Source organism: Aphanomyces astaci (assembly GCF_000520075.1).
Source record: "Aphanomyces astaci strain APO3 unplaced genomic scaffold supercont1.5, whole genome shotgun sequence".
NCBI classification, from domain to species: domain Eukaryota; phylum Oomycota; class Saprolegniomycetes; order Saprolegniales; family Verrucalvaceae; genus Aphanomyces; species Aphanomyces astaci.
The window spans coordinates 231,237-246,920 of NW_009798268.1; the positions used below are offsets into that span (position 1 = coordinate 231,237).

Below are 15,684 nucleotides of genomic sequence, written 5' to 3' on the forward strand. Positions count from 1 at the left end.
ATATACAATATTCAAGGTGTTTGGTATGAACTGGTATAGTTTATATCCGTAATTGTCGTTTGCATGCATCAAAACCAAGCTTTTGTTTATTATGTCGTGTATAATATATAATCTATGGATGGCCTTCGGCCAACCCGATCTTCTGCTTTCAAACGAGAATACACTCAAATATCATGGATCACTTGGAACGTGAGGCGAGTAAGCTGCGGGCACTCGTTGAGAATCCTGCTGGACCGGCCTCGTTGAAGGAAGCCAAGGATATTCTGCGCAACCTCAAGGTAGACCGCTGCATCACATGTGTCAGCTCCATATTCTGAGGGGTACTCCATGTAGATCGCGCTGATCCAACTGCCCAGCTTGCCCCCCACCACCACAGAATCGCCGACGGCAGTGCAAGAACGCAAGCTTGCACGTACGTACTATATTACTTTGCGATGGGATATACAACGGAAGTCTGACGGTGTATGTCCAGGTGATGTCTTGGAAAGTGCGACGATCATGAGCGTGAAGGAAGAAGACATCCCTGCCTTCGAACGCAACATCACGCAACTTAAGGTGTACTACAACTCGTTCGGGTACTCATATCTCCATGCGCTCGCTCTCTCCATGTTGATGTTACCCATCACTAGCGACCAACTACCAAAGTCACCCCTGCATTACCCTCTGCTTGGCACGCGATTGCTCCATTTGCTCGTGGAGAACCGCATGGCCGAGTTCCACGGCGAGGTACATACCTGTCCGTTCGAGCGCATCTTACTTCACATCTCGATCCATGCCATGTAGCTGGAAATCCTTCCGAGCGAAGGCCGCGCCGACCCGAACATTGCGTTCTCCATGAAGTTGGAGCAGTACCTCATGGAAGGCAGCTACAATAAGGTACACGCGCCTCCTCCAACCTACCCCCCATCCCCTGCATGACGACTCGCGTATATGTTAGGTCTTGGAAGCCCGCACAAACGAACCCAACCCGTACTTCAAGTGGTTTATGTCCCAATTGCTGCAAACGGTCCGCGAAGCGATTGCCGACTGCGCCGAAGTCGCGTACCCGTCGTTGGCGGTGGCCGACGCCGCCAAGATGCTCATCTTCGCGTCGTTGCCCGAGTTCCAAGCGTACGTCGTGGCCAACAAGCCCGAGTGGACTGTCACGGGCGACGTCGTGTGGTTTCAAGCTCCCACCAAGCACTTGGGGTATGTACCATCCATCTCCATCGTCTAGTCACTCCCGCTAACCTTCTCGTCATGACTGCGTAGCGCGGCGGACATTCCATCGCTTCGCTTGGTGCGGGAGACTCTGTCGTATGCTACGGAACTCGACCGCATCGTTTAAGCATATATGGAGGAGTTCTGTTGGAGGCAAATTAACTCTGTAATAGATCTCGCCATTGTGGCGGCCACTACTAACTACTAATGATACATTTAGGAATACTAGTAGTACTACTACGAATGATATATTTACTAGTATTCGGGGTCCCGACATTTTATCGAATTGTTATTGTCATGGCGTAGTGTTTTTTTATAGTATTCCAGGCAGCTTTTTGGTTAATTTTTCAGTAAATTGGCTAATTTTTCATCATTTTTGATCGTCTACTCGACCTGGTGGTGGTCGTCCTAGTGCTGCTGCTGCAGCCGCCCTTGCTCGTACAGTAGAAGCCACCGCGGCTTCTTCTTCTTGCGGGTTACTCGCTCGTCCTTGCGGGACTTGGCTTTAGCCGCCGCCGCTTCCGCCTTGGCGCGCAGCCACATGATGTAGTCTTCCTTGACCTAACCACGTCCATTACCATCATTCCATAACACGTTAGCAAGGAATGTGTGTGTACACACACATGCATACTTACTTGCATCTTCCACGCCGCCTCCTTGGCCGCGACGTCGGCAGCGTCGAGCTCAGCCTTGGAAACCCCGCCGCGGGCACTGGGACTGCCGCCGCGGTAGGTTGGACTGCGCTGGAGACTACTCGCCACGCTGTCACTGCGTCCAAAGAGCGACCGCATCGTTGGTTTCGACGTGAGGGACGACGTCAGGCCTTTGGCATGGGATTCGTCAAACCCGCCCTGTGTCGCATATACGATATCGTCATACGATAACGTCATAAAGACGAGACATATAGATATATATTGTACGCGAAACGACAAGGAGTGGAGCTTGTTGGCGGATTTGAACATATGCCGTTGCGCCTAACCCAATACAGTTGAGCTACTAAGCAAGGGGGAAGACTGAGGCCAAACCATATCGACGGCACACAGCGGCTGAATGTCGAGCTTGGGCAGGTCTTTCTAATGCACATGGAATGGACAGTTGATGGTGGTGATGGACATTTGGTGGTGGTGATGCTCACCTGACGGCGCTTTGACAGCGAGTCGCGGTGGTGACGTTGGCCGTCGTCGTCGCAGGAAGGGGAGGACACGTCATCTCGGGGAGTGAGCACGTGTTCGTCGATGAGTGACCCGATTTCATGCATGAGGATGCTGTGGTCGGGAGTGTTGTTCACTTCGAGGAGCACCATGTCTGTGATCTGGACACATCGTCGTGAGCATGTCACAGGGATCAATACAGTCATTTCAACGGAACCTCTTCCATCTCGCGCTGGCTGAGCGACCGCGGTAAGAGGAGGAAGCGACTCAGTTGCCGCTTGAATGAATGGGACGCATGGGCATTGTCGTCCATGATCGTGAACCCATCGACGGACTCGTCGTCGTCGTCGTCAATGCAGTCGTCCTCCACCCCCAACGAGTCAAAGCTATCGAGGCATTGTCGCTGGGACAGCTGCAGACGTTGCGCGATCTCTTGCGTCTTCATCATGATGGCTTCAATGCGCTCCTCAAAAGACGGCTCGCTGGCAGACTTTTTGGCCTTGTTCTGGGCCAACGCGTCGTTGTAGATCCGCGCTGGGTTGGGTGATCATTTGCCGCAAAGGAAAAAAGGACGTACATATGGAGATGCCATTTACTTGGTCCAGCGCTCGCTGCACACGGACGTGGCGGTCCAGTTCCGCGGCCGCCATGTTGCAACTGCTCTCGCGAAACCGTCGCCAGCTTGTGATTGGCCAACATTTTCGAAAGTACGCAACTTCATCGAAGAGGAAAATGATTTAAAACGATAACTTTAGCGGCAAGCTTCAGTGGTATACAAATACAAATCATTCGATGATTCAGGACCTCGACGAATAGCCTTCGTAATTTAATCATTGAAAAGCGTACTTTAATGAAGGACACTAAATCGCATGAACCGCGGGAACGACGCCAACCTTCGTCGAGCATCCGACCGACCTTTGTCCATTCTTCCTGCGTCAACCGTGTCATTGAACATCCACGCGACCGAGTTTGTTCCCAAGCATGAAGCGGTCTTCCGCCATGAGTACCCATCCTTGACAACCTCCAAGCTCCGACGGCCGAAGAAGCCAACAACGACGACTACCACCCCATTGACCTTTCATACTGTCGTCGCCACGCCCACTCGTGCTCCGTTGTTGCCGCCATCGCCGCCACCTTCCGTTCCTGCAGGCTTTGTCCTTCTGTCCAAGGTCTCCAAGCCTTCGCTCGTCCATGCTAACACAGTCGTCGAAGTGGAGCCACCCCAACAAACCTTAACCACTGCCCCAGATCAACTTGTACCAGTCCAGTCGACCACGAGGCGAAGGCATACCAAGACGCGCGTGTCCGAGTGGCGCGCGCCGCCGTCACAGCCTCCTCTTCCTAGCTCGCCATCGACGACACAGGACGACTTCGCCGACCTAACGCCATTGTCACAACCAGCATTGACGAGGAAAGATGCGCAGGGTCGATCGCCGGGGTATTTCTTTCACGTTGCTGCACAATCCAAAGTGCATGGTCGCCAAAGTAACTACGATGACGAAATCGGTGACAATGCAGCGAATCGATGTCATCGAATCACAGCACCTCGACCCCAAGCGTCGACGGCAGTGGCACTTGAAGTACCAAGTGCCCATTCCCAGTTGCGCGAGGCTTGGCGAACCATGGCGGCACGCATTCTAACCTCGGCGCACCTGACGCTCGAGGACTTTACCGCGCTGTCCACGCACTTGACGACCCACCGCGCACTCCTCTTGTGGGACGAGCGCGACGACGACCGCCGGAATGCATGGCATGTTGCCGCCGCCCACGGACACGATTCGGTACTTTGCACTGTCACCACAAGCTGCCACGTCATTTCGTGTACGACGTAGGTCCTCACGCTGCTGCATGGCCTCGGCGACGGCCTCGACGCACGCGACCGCAAAAAACTCACGCCTTTGCACGCCGCTGCCGCGAACGGTGCGAAACCGTACCTACATTGTGATAACGTCATCTTCACTATGATAACGTCATTTGAGCTGTGATAACGTCATCGTCACGTCGTCTAATCTGTACTATATGGTGTAGGACACCCGTCGACTGTCCGGCTGTTGCTTTCGTTGGGGGCCAGTCCCGCCGCCGTCGACAAACACGGGAATACCCCGTTTCACGTGGCCTGTCGGTACGTTTATAGCGTCACGATGATAACGTCATCATCTGATATATGTATCACATTCCACGTGCTTACGTGATCGTTCGCGGTATAGGGAAGGCCACGTCGCCGTGGTGAAAGTGTTGTTGCCCAAGAGCAAAGTCGACGGGCGCAACCGCCGCCGCGACACGCCGTTGCTCTTGGCCGTTCGAAGCGCGGCTTCCAAGCCGCCTCCGTGCAGCCAATCAAAAGCGTATGTGGAATGGATGGACGTGGTGCGTTTGCTGCTCGTGGCCGGGGCGTCGCCTTTGGTGGCCAACCACGACGGCCACACTCCGTTGTACGAGTCGTTGCTGTCGCCGGGCTTGGCTTTGGCGCAGAAGTTGCTCGTGTATGGGTACCCCACCGCTGCCAACACCAGCCAATCAGCATCGCCCACGACTGCGCTGCTGTCCGTCTTGTACCAGGCCGTGTGTACAGGGCACGTCGATGCCGTCGAGTTACTCGTGCCATACTTGCCACCTTCCGAGTGGCTGGTTGTGGACAAAGTCTTCGGCGATTCGCTTCTACATGCGGCCGTCCGCCACGTCCGCGTCACGAACGCGCTGCTGCGGGCGTTGATCCAGTCGTCCCAACACGGAAAAGCCCTCCACGCAGCCGAAAACAAGGCGCTCCAAACGCCGCTGTTCCTGGCCATCCATTTGGGAAACGCGGACGCCGTCGCCCGACTCTTGGCGCACGGAGGGGTCCCCAACGAACGCAACCGCCGACTCCACTCGGCGCTGTACGTGGCCGTGCGAACGCACCAGATCCCGTGCGTTCGGGAGCTCATTGCGGCGGGCTGCTCATTGGACGCAGACTGTATCGCATTCGTCAAAGCGCACACGCCGATGGCGTTGCCGCCGCTGGTTGCTGCGCCTAGTACGTGGTTGCCAGCAACAACAACGTCCGACATGCAGACGGTGGTGTGTACGGTGGACGGACAGGTGGACGCAGTGCACATTGCACTTTTAGTCGGTCACTGCCCGTCCCTTCGCGCTCGATTGTGTGGTCCGTGGGCGGCGGCCACGTCGACGTCGTCACTGGCCATCGACGCGACGAGGTCGACGTGGACGCTGGTCAAGGCGTACTTGTACCACGGGGGGTGCAGCAACTTGCTTAGCAACGTCGAAGAGAATGGGGAGGAACTGGTCGAGTTACTCGTGTTGGCCAATTCGTTGCTGCTGTTTGACCTGCAACGCCTATGTCTGGCCACGCTGCAGCAAGCGCTGACTCCTCGCGACTTTCGAGAGCTGGAGACCCATCTCGGAACGCTGGCTTGTCGTGACAGCGATTGCGATGACGTGGCAGCACGTGTGATCGACACGTGGCGACATGACAGAAGACAGCTCCTGGCCAACCAATGGCTGGCCAACGTCGCTTTAATCGCCGAAGGCGGCGGCGGCTCCCAGCCATCGAATGTCCATACATGCCATCGCGCAGTCGTGTCCGCCGCCTCCCCCGTTCTCCGAGCCCACTTCAACTTGAATCATACCGAGTACTCGCTGCCTTTTACAACCAAAGTGGTCGACTTTGTGCTTGAATTCATGTACACTGAGACACTGGCGGAGCTGGTGGTACGATGTGTTTACGACTTATTATGTTGTAACTATATCTAAGCAAAACGTATTGTAGGACCTTCCAGTCGACATGCTAGTTGACATTGCTCAAGCCAGCGTTGCGCTAGACCTCGCTGGCTGCGTGGCGCTGTGTGAGCGGACGTTGGTTCATCGAGTGATGCAAAGTGGATGTGACGTGGGGCTGCTGTCAGTGGCCGACACGTTGGGATTGTCACATGTAGCTGCTGCGTGCCGGTTGTCCCTATTAGGGTCGTTGCCTACTGACAAATCCGTGTTGCTGTCGTGTTTTGCAGGAAGAATCCGTGAAAATACAGAGTCAAATCCATTGTGCTCTTTGGTCTGAGTGGGGAATATGTACTCCGTTTTAAATGTCTTTGGCTACCAACGCGCCAACGACAAACGACTGTCTTGGGTCCCCCACTTGTTTGGGTTTTGCCACCGCCGCCGACGCTGGCCGTTTGGATGGTTTTGGCTTCGTCGTGGGGGTATTTAGCCGGGGGGGAGGTGTAAACGGTGGGGTCCCAGTCATGGGCACTGGGATAGTCGTGGTCGTGACCACGGACTGCAGTGCGGTCGATGGGGGGGTAGGGATGATGGGAGTACTAGTAGTACTAGTAGTAGTCGCTCTATGCTTTAACTTTGATTGGGGTGGCGACCGAGCCATGGGATGGTTGTCGAGGGCGTCGCCATCCCCGCAATGCTCCCTGAAAAACCGTTCGAGGAACTGATTTCGTCGCACCAGTTGCTTCCTGTCAACTTTGCGGGCCTCACCATCTCCAGAGTGCAATGATGGAGTAGACACTGCGTGACGATGTCGCATGCTCTGGTTGTTGGTCGGGGATGCGATGATGGGACTCGTGCTGTTTTTGTCGTCCAATCGTTTGAGCTCGGCGTACCGCGTGAGCAGGCGGAGATGCTCCTTCTTGTGCAACGAATGATCAAAGTACGTTTGGTGCTGCAGCGTCAGCATCTTTTTGATTTGTTTGCGAAGGCCGAGGATTTCCGCGGCTTGATGTTCCAGCTTGGTTCGGTAAAACCCCGTCACATATCTACACATGAGGGGAGTGATTTCTAGCGGGGCGGGGGGAAAAGCAATGTCGTCGTCGCATTCGTACTGGTTGTCGTTGGCCAAGCGGCTGGCCTCGTCGGCTGATACAGATTCGGGGGTGGACGTGGCGGCTTGCTTCTTGTCACTCTCCCGTTGCAGCGCCGTGAATATCTTGTCGTATTCCGCCTTCCCATGTATACATATAGAAATACGAGCGCGCCCCATCCTACTACGTTTGATTATGTACCTGCAGCGCTTGGAGGCGTGTGCCTTTTTCCGCCAATTGGCCCCTTGTTTTCATCACGACTGCCTCCGCCGCCGCTAATTTCCCCTCGACATCTTTTACGCGCTCCTTGAACCTGCCCAACAACGATATGGAGTTGTGGTGCCACACACTTACCATTGAAATTCTACTACCTCGTGGCGTCCTTTTGGGCCTGCGTAAATGCCACAGCATGGGCGCTGCCGAGGTATCCTTGCAGCTTGGCCTTGAGGTCCTTGATCTGGTCGCGATTTGCGTGGTTCTCGGCCTCCAAGTGCGAAATCTTGAGGTTCGCTTGTCGCATGTCGGCGTCCAGCGAGCTAACCCCCTTCATGTTGCCCCCTACAGCAGCCCCCCCTCCCTCCACGCGACCTTTCGACTGTTGGTCCCCCCCACCCCCATGTGTGTTTCGCATCAGCGATTCGATCTTCTGCGTTAGCAACCCATTCGCTTGTTCTTTGTCGTCCAGCTGGGCCGCTTGCCAACGACCCTACACGCCAAGAACGTGGTGATATATGTTCGGTGATGGGGTTCAACGGGACCAACCGTGTCGAGGGCAGTTTTGAGTTCCACGCGCACATCGGCCAGTTGGTGCAGCACATGTTCTGTGGCCGCGCGCGACTGCTCTAGCGCCTGCATCGATTGAACGGTCACAAGCGCTTTCATAGCTTCCGTTTCGTCCATTTGCTTCGATAACGTCTACGTCGTCCAGCAATGTCAGCCCCATGGTCATCCATATACACGCCATGGAATCGGATTGGTTTATTCGATGGGCACACCTGATTGTGCACAAGTAGTGCATCGCGCTCGAGTGTTAGCTGCGCCACGTGAGCCTTGGCACTCAACTCGTCCCTATATCCACCGTTCTCACAACAAGTCGTCAATCTATCTTGGGTACTGTACTTGTGCTTGGCGGAGGATACAGTTTTCAGGGACGCCTTGAGCGTGGCTTCGTAGTCCTAAGGCCCAAGATACGGATGTCTAGGTACCCACCATGCACCCATTCAATCTTACATCGCGAAAAGCCAGCTGCATACGCATGTACATTCGCAACGAATGGACCAACGCTAACGTGTCTCCGTCTGTGGTGATGGACGGGGGGGCCACTGCCGTCGCCTTGTCGTCAGCGGATGACGAGTCCAAGTGCCCGACGAGGGCGACCACCTCGCCGTGGAAGTCGGCGATGGCTTTTTCGATGCGCCCCAATTTGGCAATGCGGTCTTGCGACGCAGACAATCGCTGGGCCAACCTCGTCACAAACTGATGCACTCCATGACAACGATGACCAATACTACTGGTATGAGTTCCGTCCCCTTTAGAGGAAGATGTACGCACCTCCACCGACACGACATTGTTGGTTGGTGGGGTCGAGGGGGTCGGGCAGACTACTCGCTCATCGGATTTACTTGGTGGGTCGCCCTCAAGCAATAGCAGGCGCGTCAACTCTTGCGTCGCCCCAATGTCCATGAACAAGTCCACAGCATTCGCACGTTTCAACTGGAAGTGTAACTGGCCGTTACCCGAACCTCGCACTGAATAACAGCCAGCAATGAGGTGACAGGTACAGGGAGAACGGTATTGTTATAGCGATGCCTCTAAATTTTCGAAGGAGTCTGGCAGGTTACAGGCACACAAGACGATTGGGGTATATATAGCGCATGCATGGACATTCTCGAAGCGGACCTCTGTTTGTTAGGTCAACCAAGTGAGTTCATGTGCTCCACGCTGTTTGCTAACTCTACGGTAACTAGTGTCGGCCCTCGCGAGGATTGTCTTAAAAATGATAATCCAAACTCAATTAATCAGTCCTACGAATACTAGTAGTATGTCCTAATAAGCAGTCCTACGAATACTAGTAGTATGGATTGACAAGCATCCAACAGTGTACGAATCAGGTACGAAATCTGCTGGATGTATGTACACCACAGCGCACTTGGACTGTGTACGCCTGAAGTCTTGTTACAGTACGTCTAAAGACGAGACTTTGCACTTAAGAGTACATTTGCACGGTGAGGTCAAGTCCGCAGCAAGAGACGCTTCGATGTGCGTAATTGGAATGGCGGCAATGAGCTAATGGTGACGTCTCCCACCAGCTGGGTTGGTTGTCTATGGCGCATCTTGGTGTGTGCTCTGCGGTAAAGGCCACGAACTGGCGACTTGCTCACTGAAATACCCTACGAATCCTGCGCACTTGGCTCCCGAAACGGAATTTCGCTTGAAATAGTCATGACGTGGCTCCTTGTTGAGCGTGTACTAAAATCTGAAATACCTTAAACAAGCCAATTCAGGGTAATGTCACCTTTCCACCAATAACACATGCGCCAGATGTAATGGGAGGGCAAGTGTTTCAATAGACATTCACGTGCTGAGAGGACATCGTTGTGGCCATTCGTCGTCGACTGCTTGGTTGGCAGACGACACCGTAGATACTATGTCTACGATTCTTCACGGCAACCAACGCAGCGTTAGCCACAACATGGCCCAGCAGCGCCGCAGCATCAGCTACACCAGACGAAGCCTGAGAGACCACCACCACAACGACAACCTGTCGTCGAGTCCTGGGTCGCCGTTCAAAGCCTTCTTTGCATCGCAAGAGTTCTCCGCAGACGATTATCCGTCCCCTGACCCGCAACTCGCACCGCCCAACCATGACGACCCACCGCCGCCACGTGGTCCACGGCTCACGCACTCGTCAACCAACAGCTGGCCGTACCCGTGGGAGGCTCCGCCGGTGCTGCCTCACGAAGCAGAGCGACTGAACGTCCTCGACAGCTACGAAGTGCTGGACACGACACCTGAGCACGTGTTCGACATGCTCTGCGCCATGGTGGTGAAAGCTCTCAAAGTTCCCATCGGCGGCATTTCCTTCCTCGACAAGTCGCGCCAGTGGTGCAAGAGCAGCATCGGACTCAAGCAGACCGTCATCCCACGCAACGTGGCGTTCTGCGCGCACACGATCGCGTCGCCGTCGCCGCTGGTCGTGCTGGACGCATCCCTTGACAAGAGGTTTTACATGAATCCGCTCGTGACGGGTCCGGCCAACTTGCAGTTTTACGCCGGCGCCCCGCTCGTAAACCCCGCTGGGTTCGTCCTGGGCACCGTGTTTGTGTATGGCCACAATGCGGAAGAGGCTGTGGACGTGGCGATTCTCGTCAAGATTGCCAAAATGGCCATGAACCACCTCGAAGACCGCCGACGGGCAGCCGTGAGCGAAGTGCGGGGGGCCCCGCCCCCCCATCGGCACCTCCGCCAGCCATCCTCCATCCACCAGTACCAACCGTTCAACCACCACACGGTCCACCACGAGTCGGGCGTCCCCCCGCCGCCCCACGCCCTCCCCTTGAACCCCCGCCAAGAAGCCCTGCGCACCCTGGACATTCTCGACATGCCGTCCGAGCTCGTGTTCGATCGGATCAGCGGGCTCGCGTCCACGTTGATGCAGTGCCCCATCGCCGGCGTGTCACTTCTGGACGAGGACAAGCAGTGGTTCAAGGCTTCGCATCTGGGCGACGACGACACCGTCGACTTGGCCGACGTCGCCGAGTTCTGCGTGCATGTCGTGGCGTCCACGCGGCCGCTGGTTGTGCTCAACGCGGCAGACGACGCCCGCTTCCGCAAGCACCCGCTCGTGAAACGGCGGACCAACCCCGTCCGGTTCGTGGCGGCGGTGCCCGTCGTCACCGCGGACGGACATGTCATTGGTACTGTGTTTGTGATGGACACGGTGGTGCGCCAAGCCGGACACGTTGACCTGCGCTCCCTCCAGCGACTCGCCAAGGTCGCCATGTTGCACTTGAGTCAGCGGATAACGTACGCCGTGACGCCCATCGTGGACTACAGCTCGTTCCTGGACGAACGGGCGCACGTGTACGATCCGAATGACGTGGCAGCACTACAATCCAGCGCCACGGCAGGCAGCCGCAAGCAGCCGGGGGGGTTCCAGCGCCTGCGGACGCGGTTCCTGTCGCGGTTCTTTGGCCGGCAGTAGCATACCTGACCGAGAAATAGATAGAGAAGAACAACATATTTAGATTATTTTGCCTATTAATTATTGTAGATTCGGGACGAATTTATTTCCGGACCCGCGCAATCGAATCTTACTGAACCTCACCACGGCATTTGATTGGTCGATCTGAAATAATTTCTTTTCACTGATTGGCTAGAATAGTCTTTCTACTTTCCATGCCCATTCTACCGATTAATTGGTAGCCAATCAAATGTTGCGGTCAGGTTGCAGTGAGGTTCAGTAAACGGGGCGGCAAAAATGGGAAATTTGAAGGAAATACACTATATATATATATACTGACACGACGACGTACAAGGACGAGGAAAAATAATTTTGATTTTTAAACGTGCGGGAAAATAATGTTGGGAAACTTTTTCGAAATCACGTGGAATTCGTCGAGGTTGATCTTGTGATCGCCGTCGGAATCGGCTTGCTTCAAGATCGTCTTGGCTTTTTTTAGCACATTCGCCTCCGTGGTCTAAGGAACAGTAAAGTCATTTCACTGCTTCAATCTCTTATAGTAATTAGTCTCCACACAACGAATATATGTGCATAAATCCAATGGATGGCTACGACAGAATTATATAAGCTGTACCATGTGGGTAGCCTTGAGGATATTCACAAGTTCGTCCTCGGTGATGAACCCGTTGTGGTCGTCGTCGTATATTTCAAAACAAAACTGGGCTTTCATAGTTTTGTCAATCTCGAGCAAGTTGCTCATGCCTAATGACCCACACACACACGTGTCAGAATATTCCCGAGCAACGAACTAAAACTATATTTAACACAAAGCAATATTGTGCTTTCGAGTGAAATTTCGTGTTGTGGCGTGGTTTCTCGTTGGAATTTAAATCGATTTGATTGGCTACTTCAGATGAGCTCAAAATTATCAACCAATCAAACTTTCTCAATGAAATTCAACCAATCAGATCGATTGCACCCCCTCCCCAAATTTGTACTATCCAATTGACAATATTGTGAATATTTGCTATAAACTTTCAACATTAGCGCGGTTTGTCGAATCAATATTGAAAAACACGCTGGAATGTTCTGATTGGCTGACTATACTTGTCCTTTTTGGAAGAGCCAATCAAAGTTGGATTAGCCAATAGCGTCGATTCGATTCGACGGGTCTGGAAATTTGTACCGAATCCACAACAATTCAACTCTTCATACATTTCTCTTCTATATTGAACAGCATGCAAAAATCATGATAACAAGCCATACCCAGGAGAATCTCTCGAATATCTGCGAGCTTGTCGCCAGCGTACAACGCATGGAGCTTTCTGTACTCGCCCACGGGCTCCACCTCAAATAGCGTGTAAAAGTCTTCAAAGCTCAAGCCGGCCTTGTCGGACTTTTTGAACCGGCCAAATACCCGCCGCAGCATGTCCAGCGTGATGTTGTTGTCGCCAATGAACCGGTCCACGAGTGCCTGATTGTGTACATATACAATTCAAACAATTTATATATATATATATGAAGAGTATCAATCACCTTTTTCTGCATCTTGACCTCCATCTCGCGCTTGCGGTCGTCGTCCGTGACAATGTCTTCGCGGCGGTACACCTAACGCATACCATATTGTACGTTGTTGAGCATGACGTGATCAATCGTAGGGGATGCGACTTCAACTTCAACGTAGGATGACGCTATCAATCGTAGGATGCGACTTCAACTTCAACGTCGGATGACGTTATCAATCGTAGCATTGAACTTCAACGTCCGAGGACGGTCGGTATCCATAGTAGTAGCATTCAACTTCAACGTCGGATGACGTTATCAAGAGTAGGATTGGACTTCAACGTCCGAGGACGGTATCCATAGTAGTAGCATTCAACTTCAACGTACCTCTGTGACTGCCACGTCATCAGTATCCTTGCCAAAGTCCATGCTCCCAGGGTCCGGGTGCACCACGAGCTTCCGGAACTCCTCGAACGACACTTGTCCGTCGCCGTCCCGATCCACCATGCGCACCATTTCGTCCACTTCGGCGTCCGTGATGAGCTCGCCCATGCAGATCAAAATATGCCGAATCTCCGCGGCCCCGATGAACGTGTTTTTGTCCAAGTCGATGAACTTGAACGCGCCAAGGACGTCGTCTTCGGAAAACTCGCTCTTGCTACTCAGATTGTGTGACATGTCACGATGAGATCTCGCGTGGTCGCGATCACGTCATATGATACGAACTTGTCAGGGGCCGCTGCCGTCTTGGCCTGCTGGACAAGCACATGCGACGGCACCACTTCGATGGGTTTGGGCGCGTCGTCTTTCACACGCAAGTGCGCCGTGTCCTTTGTCAAGCGCTCCTTCTCGTCAAACGTGTCCATTCCCACCTACAACCCACGTCAAAACCTCACATATGTACCTTCTACTAGTACTTCTTTACGTACCTGGTGCTGGGGGTACCCAATCCCGTGAACTGCCACAAACGACAGCTCAAAATGCACTTCGCCGGCCTTTTGAGACGACCCGAACTTGCCTCTGAACGTCAGGGGTACCCACTCGTCGATGTACCCGTAGCGGAACACGGGCAACAAGGACACCGAGGCCTCACCGATCAAGTCATCGTCCCCCATCCCGTCGTGGTCCCAGCACTCGACGACCATCGTAAACTGATCCACCACGTCGAACTCGAACATTTGGTTCCACTCGGGCTCCTTGCCTCCGTCCGTGTCGATCTGCGTCCGCATCACAGACTTGATGCACGAGCCTTCCAGTGTCAGCTTCAAGTACGGATCTTGCCGCCCCACCGTGTCCACATCACTAGCCCATATTTCAATATATATATATATATACCAATGAGGGGTCACGGAAACTATACACATGAGTATTGTATTGTCCTTGTTGGAATGCCTACATGCACGCATGTACGCACGCACCGTAGTTTACGCCCGGCGATGCAATGCAATGTTAAATGCCCCGCGGGAAAGAACTGGACTTTGCAAAACAACTCGCCGGCCGATTTACCCCCGTTTGTGAGGGGTAGCACCACGTCCGCCGCCCCTTGGCCACACACTTGCATCGACGTGAGCACGGAAAACGACCCTAATGAAATACACATAGATCGACCCCCCCATGACTTTGACTCTCGTGTACACAATATGATATGTACTCGACCGACCTTCGCCTATAAAGTCGTCGCTACCAACGTCTTCGTCAAAGACACGCACAACCATATCGGTGACCCACGACTCGCTCGTGATCCAGAAACAAAGCTCCTCTTCGCCAAAGTATGGGTGCGTGCCGCCCTTGTCGATGGTCTTCGTCCGCTTGGACAGCGCCGCGCCGTGCTCAAACTTGCAGTACGGATCCTGCTTGCCCACGAGCTCCATGTTCTTCAGATTTCGCCCCTCCATGACAATGATGCTGAGCATGCCGGGCGTGGCAATGTCTAGGCGGAACTCCATGTCCACTTCCCCCGCTGGAAGCCTCGTCTTGATGTGCACAAGGGGCACGGTCTGCATGTGCGTGTGGCCGTCCAGAAACCGAAGAACTGACACGTCGCACGTCCCCAGCAACTCGTCGGCAATCATATTCTCGTCCCACAAGTCCACCTAGGTCAAAAATGATGTGAGATCCACAACATGACGTGATCACATGTATGATCGTACCGTCACGAGCAAGTCGTGCGATGATGTGAGCATGTTCTCCGGGTGGTCCAAATTCACGGACAACGCTTCTTCCTGAAACCCAATGTCCCGCCCGCTCTTCTTCCACGTGCGACTTTTAAGCTCCTTGATGTGCTTGGTGGTCGCGCCCACCTTGAGTTTGCAGTACACGTCAGCCTTGAATGTTTTTTTGCCGTCGTCTTTCTTCGATCCAGGACGAGTTAACCCCCTCGCTTCGAGCAGTTTGAAGTGCAAGCGGCCCTTTTTCACCAACGTTCGGGCGGGTAATGACGTAGCATCCGGTGATGTTAACGCAGTTTTGGAGGGGGTGTCGTTGGGATCGACAGGCGGTGGCCCCGGAGGCGGACCGGGCGGGGGGCCCTTCGGGGGACCAGGGGGGCCTGGAGGTGGCCCGCTTGGGGGACCTGGCAGATTTCCCCCTGGAGCTGCAGCAGATTTGAGAGGTGGGGAGCCCGGTGGGGGCTTGATGGGGGGTGCGCCTGAAGGGGGTTTTAGAGGAGGTGCCCCGGATGGCGGCTTGATGGGGCTGCCGCCTTTCGGTGGCGGGGGACCTGCGCCAGTGATTCTTGTGTTATGAAGCGATATTGCAATAAACGTACCTGCAGGTGGGGCGATGGCAGTTGGGGGCATGCCTGGCGGTGGGGCAATGGGCGACGACGCTGAAATGACATTGG

General features: G+C 54.2%; 6 protein-coding genes across 8 annotated transcripts; 3 read left to right on the forward strand and 3 right to left on the reverse strand.

The window, feature by feature from the left end:
- Positions 1-158: 158 nt before the first annotated feature.
- On the forward strand, positions 159-1,408 carry H257_02859 (hypothetical protein). The gene is made up of 7 exons (XM_009826680.1): positions 159-278; positions 334-412; positions 473-575; positions 630-726; positions 784-876; positions 938-1,188; positions 1,252-1,408. Exons 1-7 carry the CDS (start codon positions 174-176, stop codon positions 1,325-1,327), a joined length of 804 nt encoding a protein of 267 aa, XP_009824982.1. The 5' UTR covers positions 159-173; the 3' UTR covers positions 1,328-1,408.
- Positions 1,409-1,500: 92 nt separating this feature from the next.
- H257_02860 lies at positions 1,501-3,028 on the reverse strand. Of its 2 annotated transcripts, XM_009826681.1 has the most exons (7): positions 2,929-3,028; positions 2,569-2,885; positions 2,336-2,512; positions 2,226-2,273; positions 2,121-2,174; positions 1,836-2,051; positions 1,501-1,761 (listed from the first exon to the last, which is right to left on the reverse strand). In XM_009826681.1, the coding sequence occupies exons 1-7, from the start codon at positions 2,999-3,001 to the stop codon at positions 1,609-1,611; spliced, it is 1,038 nt and encodes a 345-aa protein (XP_009824983.1). In that variant the 5' UTR covers positions 3,002-3,028; the 3' UTR covers positions 1,501-1,608. The 2 variants fall into 2 exon arrangements, with proteins under 2 accessions (XP_009824983.1, XP_009824984.1); XM_009826682.1 differs by having other exon boundaries at positions 2,226-2,512.
- Positions 3,029-3,220: 192 nt separating this feature from the next.
- On the forward strand, positions 3,221-6,326 carry H257_02861 (hypothetical protein; the record flags this gene model as incomplete). The annotated part of the gene is made up of 6 exons (XM_009826683.1): positions 3,221-4,132; positions 4,184-4,271; positions 4,380-4,473; positions 4,559-6,059; positions 6,118-6,263; positions 6,311-6,326. 6 exons carry the CDS (start codon positions 3,221-3,223, stop codon positions 6,324-6,326), a joined length of 2,757 nt encoding a protein of 918 aa, XP_009824985.1.
- Positions 6,327-6,373: 47 nt separating this feature from the next.
- H257_02862 lies at positions 6,374-8,940 on the reverse strand. 2 transcript variants are annotated; one of them, XM_009826684.1, is made up of 9 exons: positions 8,708-8,940; positions 8,387-8,632; positions 8,276-8,331; positions 8,152-8,224; positions 7,919-8,071; positions 7,528-7,862; positions 7,358-7,469; positions 7,178-7,296; positions 6,374-7,111 (listed from the first exon to the last, which is right to left on the reverse strand). In XM_009826684.1, exons 1-9 carry the CDS (start codon positions 8,837-8,839, stop codon positions 6,427-6,429), a joined length of 1,911 nt encoding a protein of 636 aa, XP_009824986.1. In that variant the 5' UTR covers positions 8,840-8,940; the 3' UTR covers positions 6,374-6,426. The 2 variants fall into 2 exon arrangements, with proteins under 2 accessions (XP_009824986.1, XP_009824987.1); XM_009826685.1 differs by lacking the exon at positions 8,708-8,940 and having other exon boundaries at positions 8,387-8,667.
- A 764-nt stretch (positions 8,941-9,704) lies between these two features.
- Positions 9,705-11,478, forward strand: H257_02863 (hypothetical protein). The gene has a single exon (XM_009826686.1). The coding sequence runs from the start codon at positions 9,804-9,806 to the stop codon at positions 11,358-11,360; it is 1,557 nt and encodes a 518-aa protein (XP_009824988.1). The 5' UTR covers positions 9,705-9,803; the 3' UTR covers positions 11,361-11,478.
- Positions 11,479-11,718: 240 nt separating this feature from the next.
- On the reverse strand, positions 11,719-15,640 carry H257_02864 (hypothetical protein; the record flags this gene model as incomplete). Its single annotated transcript, XM_009826687.1, has 11 exons — positions 11,719-11,856; positions 11,974-12,101; positions 12,606-12,813; positions 12,876-12,947; positions 13,230-13,500; positions 13,569-13,714; positions 13,772-14,144; positions 14,261-14,426; positions 14,503-14,935; positions 14,993-15,561; positions 15,610-15,640. 11 exons carry the CDS (start codon positions 15,638-15,640, stop codon positions 11,719-11,721), a joined length of 2,535 nt encoding a protein of 844 aa, XP_009824989.1.
- Between the last annotated feature and the right edge of the window lie 44 nt (positions 15,641-15,684).

Bases quoted from the DNA above. Each gene is read 5' to 3' on its own strand.
- H257_02859 (XM_009826680.1), top strand. From the start codon at position 174: ATGGATCACTTGGAACGTGAGGCGAGTAAGCTGCGGGCACTCGTTGAG. The intron at 413-472 runs GTACGTACTATA...GTGTATGTCCAG, and splicing joins GCAAGAACGCAAGCTTGCAC to GTGATGTCTTGGAAAGTGCG. The intron at 877-937 runs GTACACGCGCCT...CGTATATGTTAG, and splicing joins TGGAAGGCAGCTACAATAAG to GTCTTGGAAGCCCGCACAAA.
- H257_02860 (XM_009826681.1), bottom strand. From the start codon at position 3,001: ATGGCGGCCGCGGAACTGGACCGCCACGTCCGTGTGCAGCGAGCGCTG. The intron at 2,886-2,928 runs GTACGTCCTTTT...CACCCAACCCAG, and splicing joins AGTAAATGGCATCTCCATAT to CGCGGATCTACAACGACGCG. The intron at 2,274-2,335 runs GTGAGCATCACC...CATGTGCATTAG, and splicing joins CGCTGTCAAAGCGCCGTCAG to AAAGACCTGCCCAAGCTCGA.
- H257_02862 (XM_009826684.1), bottom strand. From the start codon at position 8,839: ATGGACATTGGGGCGACGCAAGAGTTGACGCGCCTGCTATTGCTTGAG. The intron at 8,332-8,386 runs GTAAGATTGAAT...CTTGGGCCTTAG, and splicing joins TGCAGCTGGCTTTTCGCGAT to GACTACGAAGCCACGCTCAA. The intron at 7,470-7,527 runs GTAGTAGAATTT...GTTGTTGGGCAG, and splicing joins GCCCAAAAGGACGCCACGAG to GTTCAAGGAGCGCGTAAAAG.
- H257_02863 (XM_009826686.1), top strand. From the start codon at position 9,804: ATGTCTACGATTCTTCACGGCAACCAACGCAGCGTTAGCCACAACATG.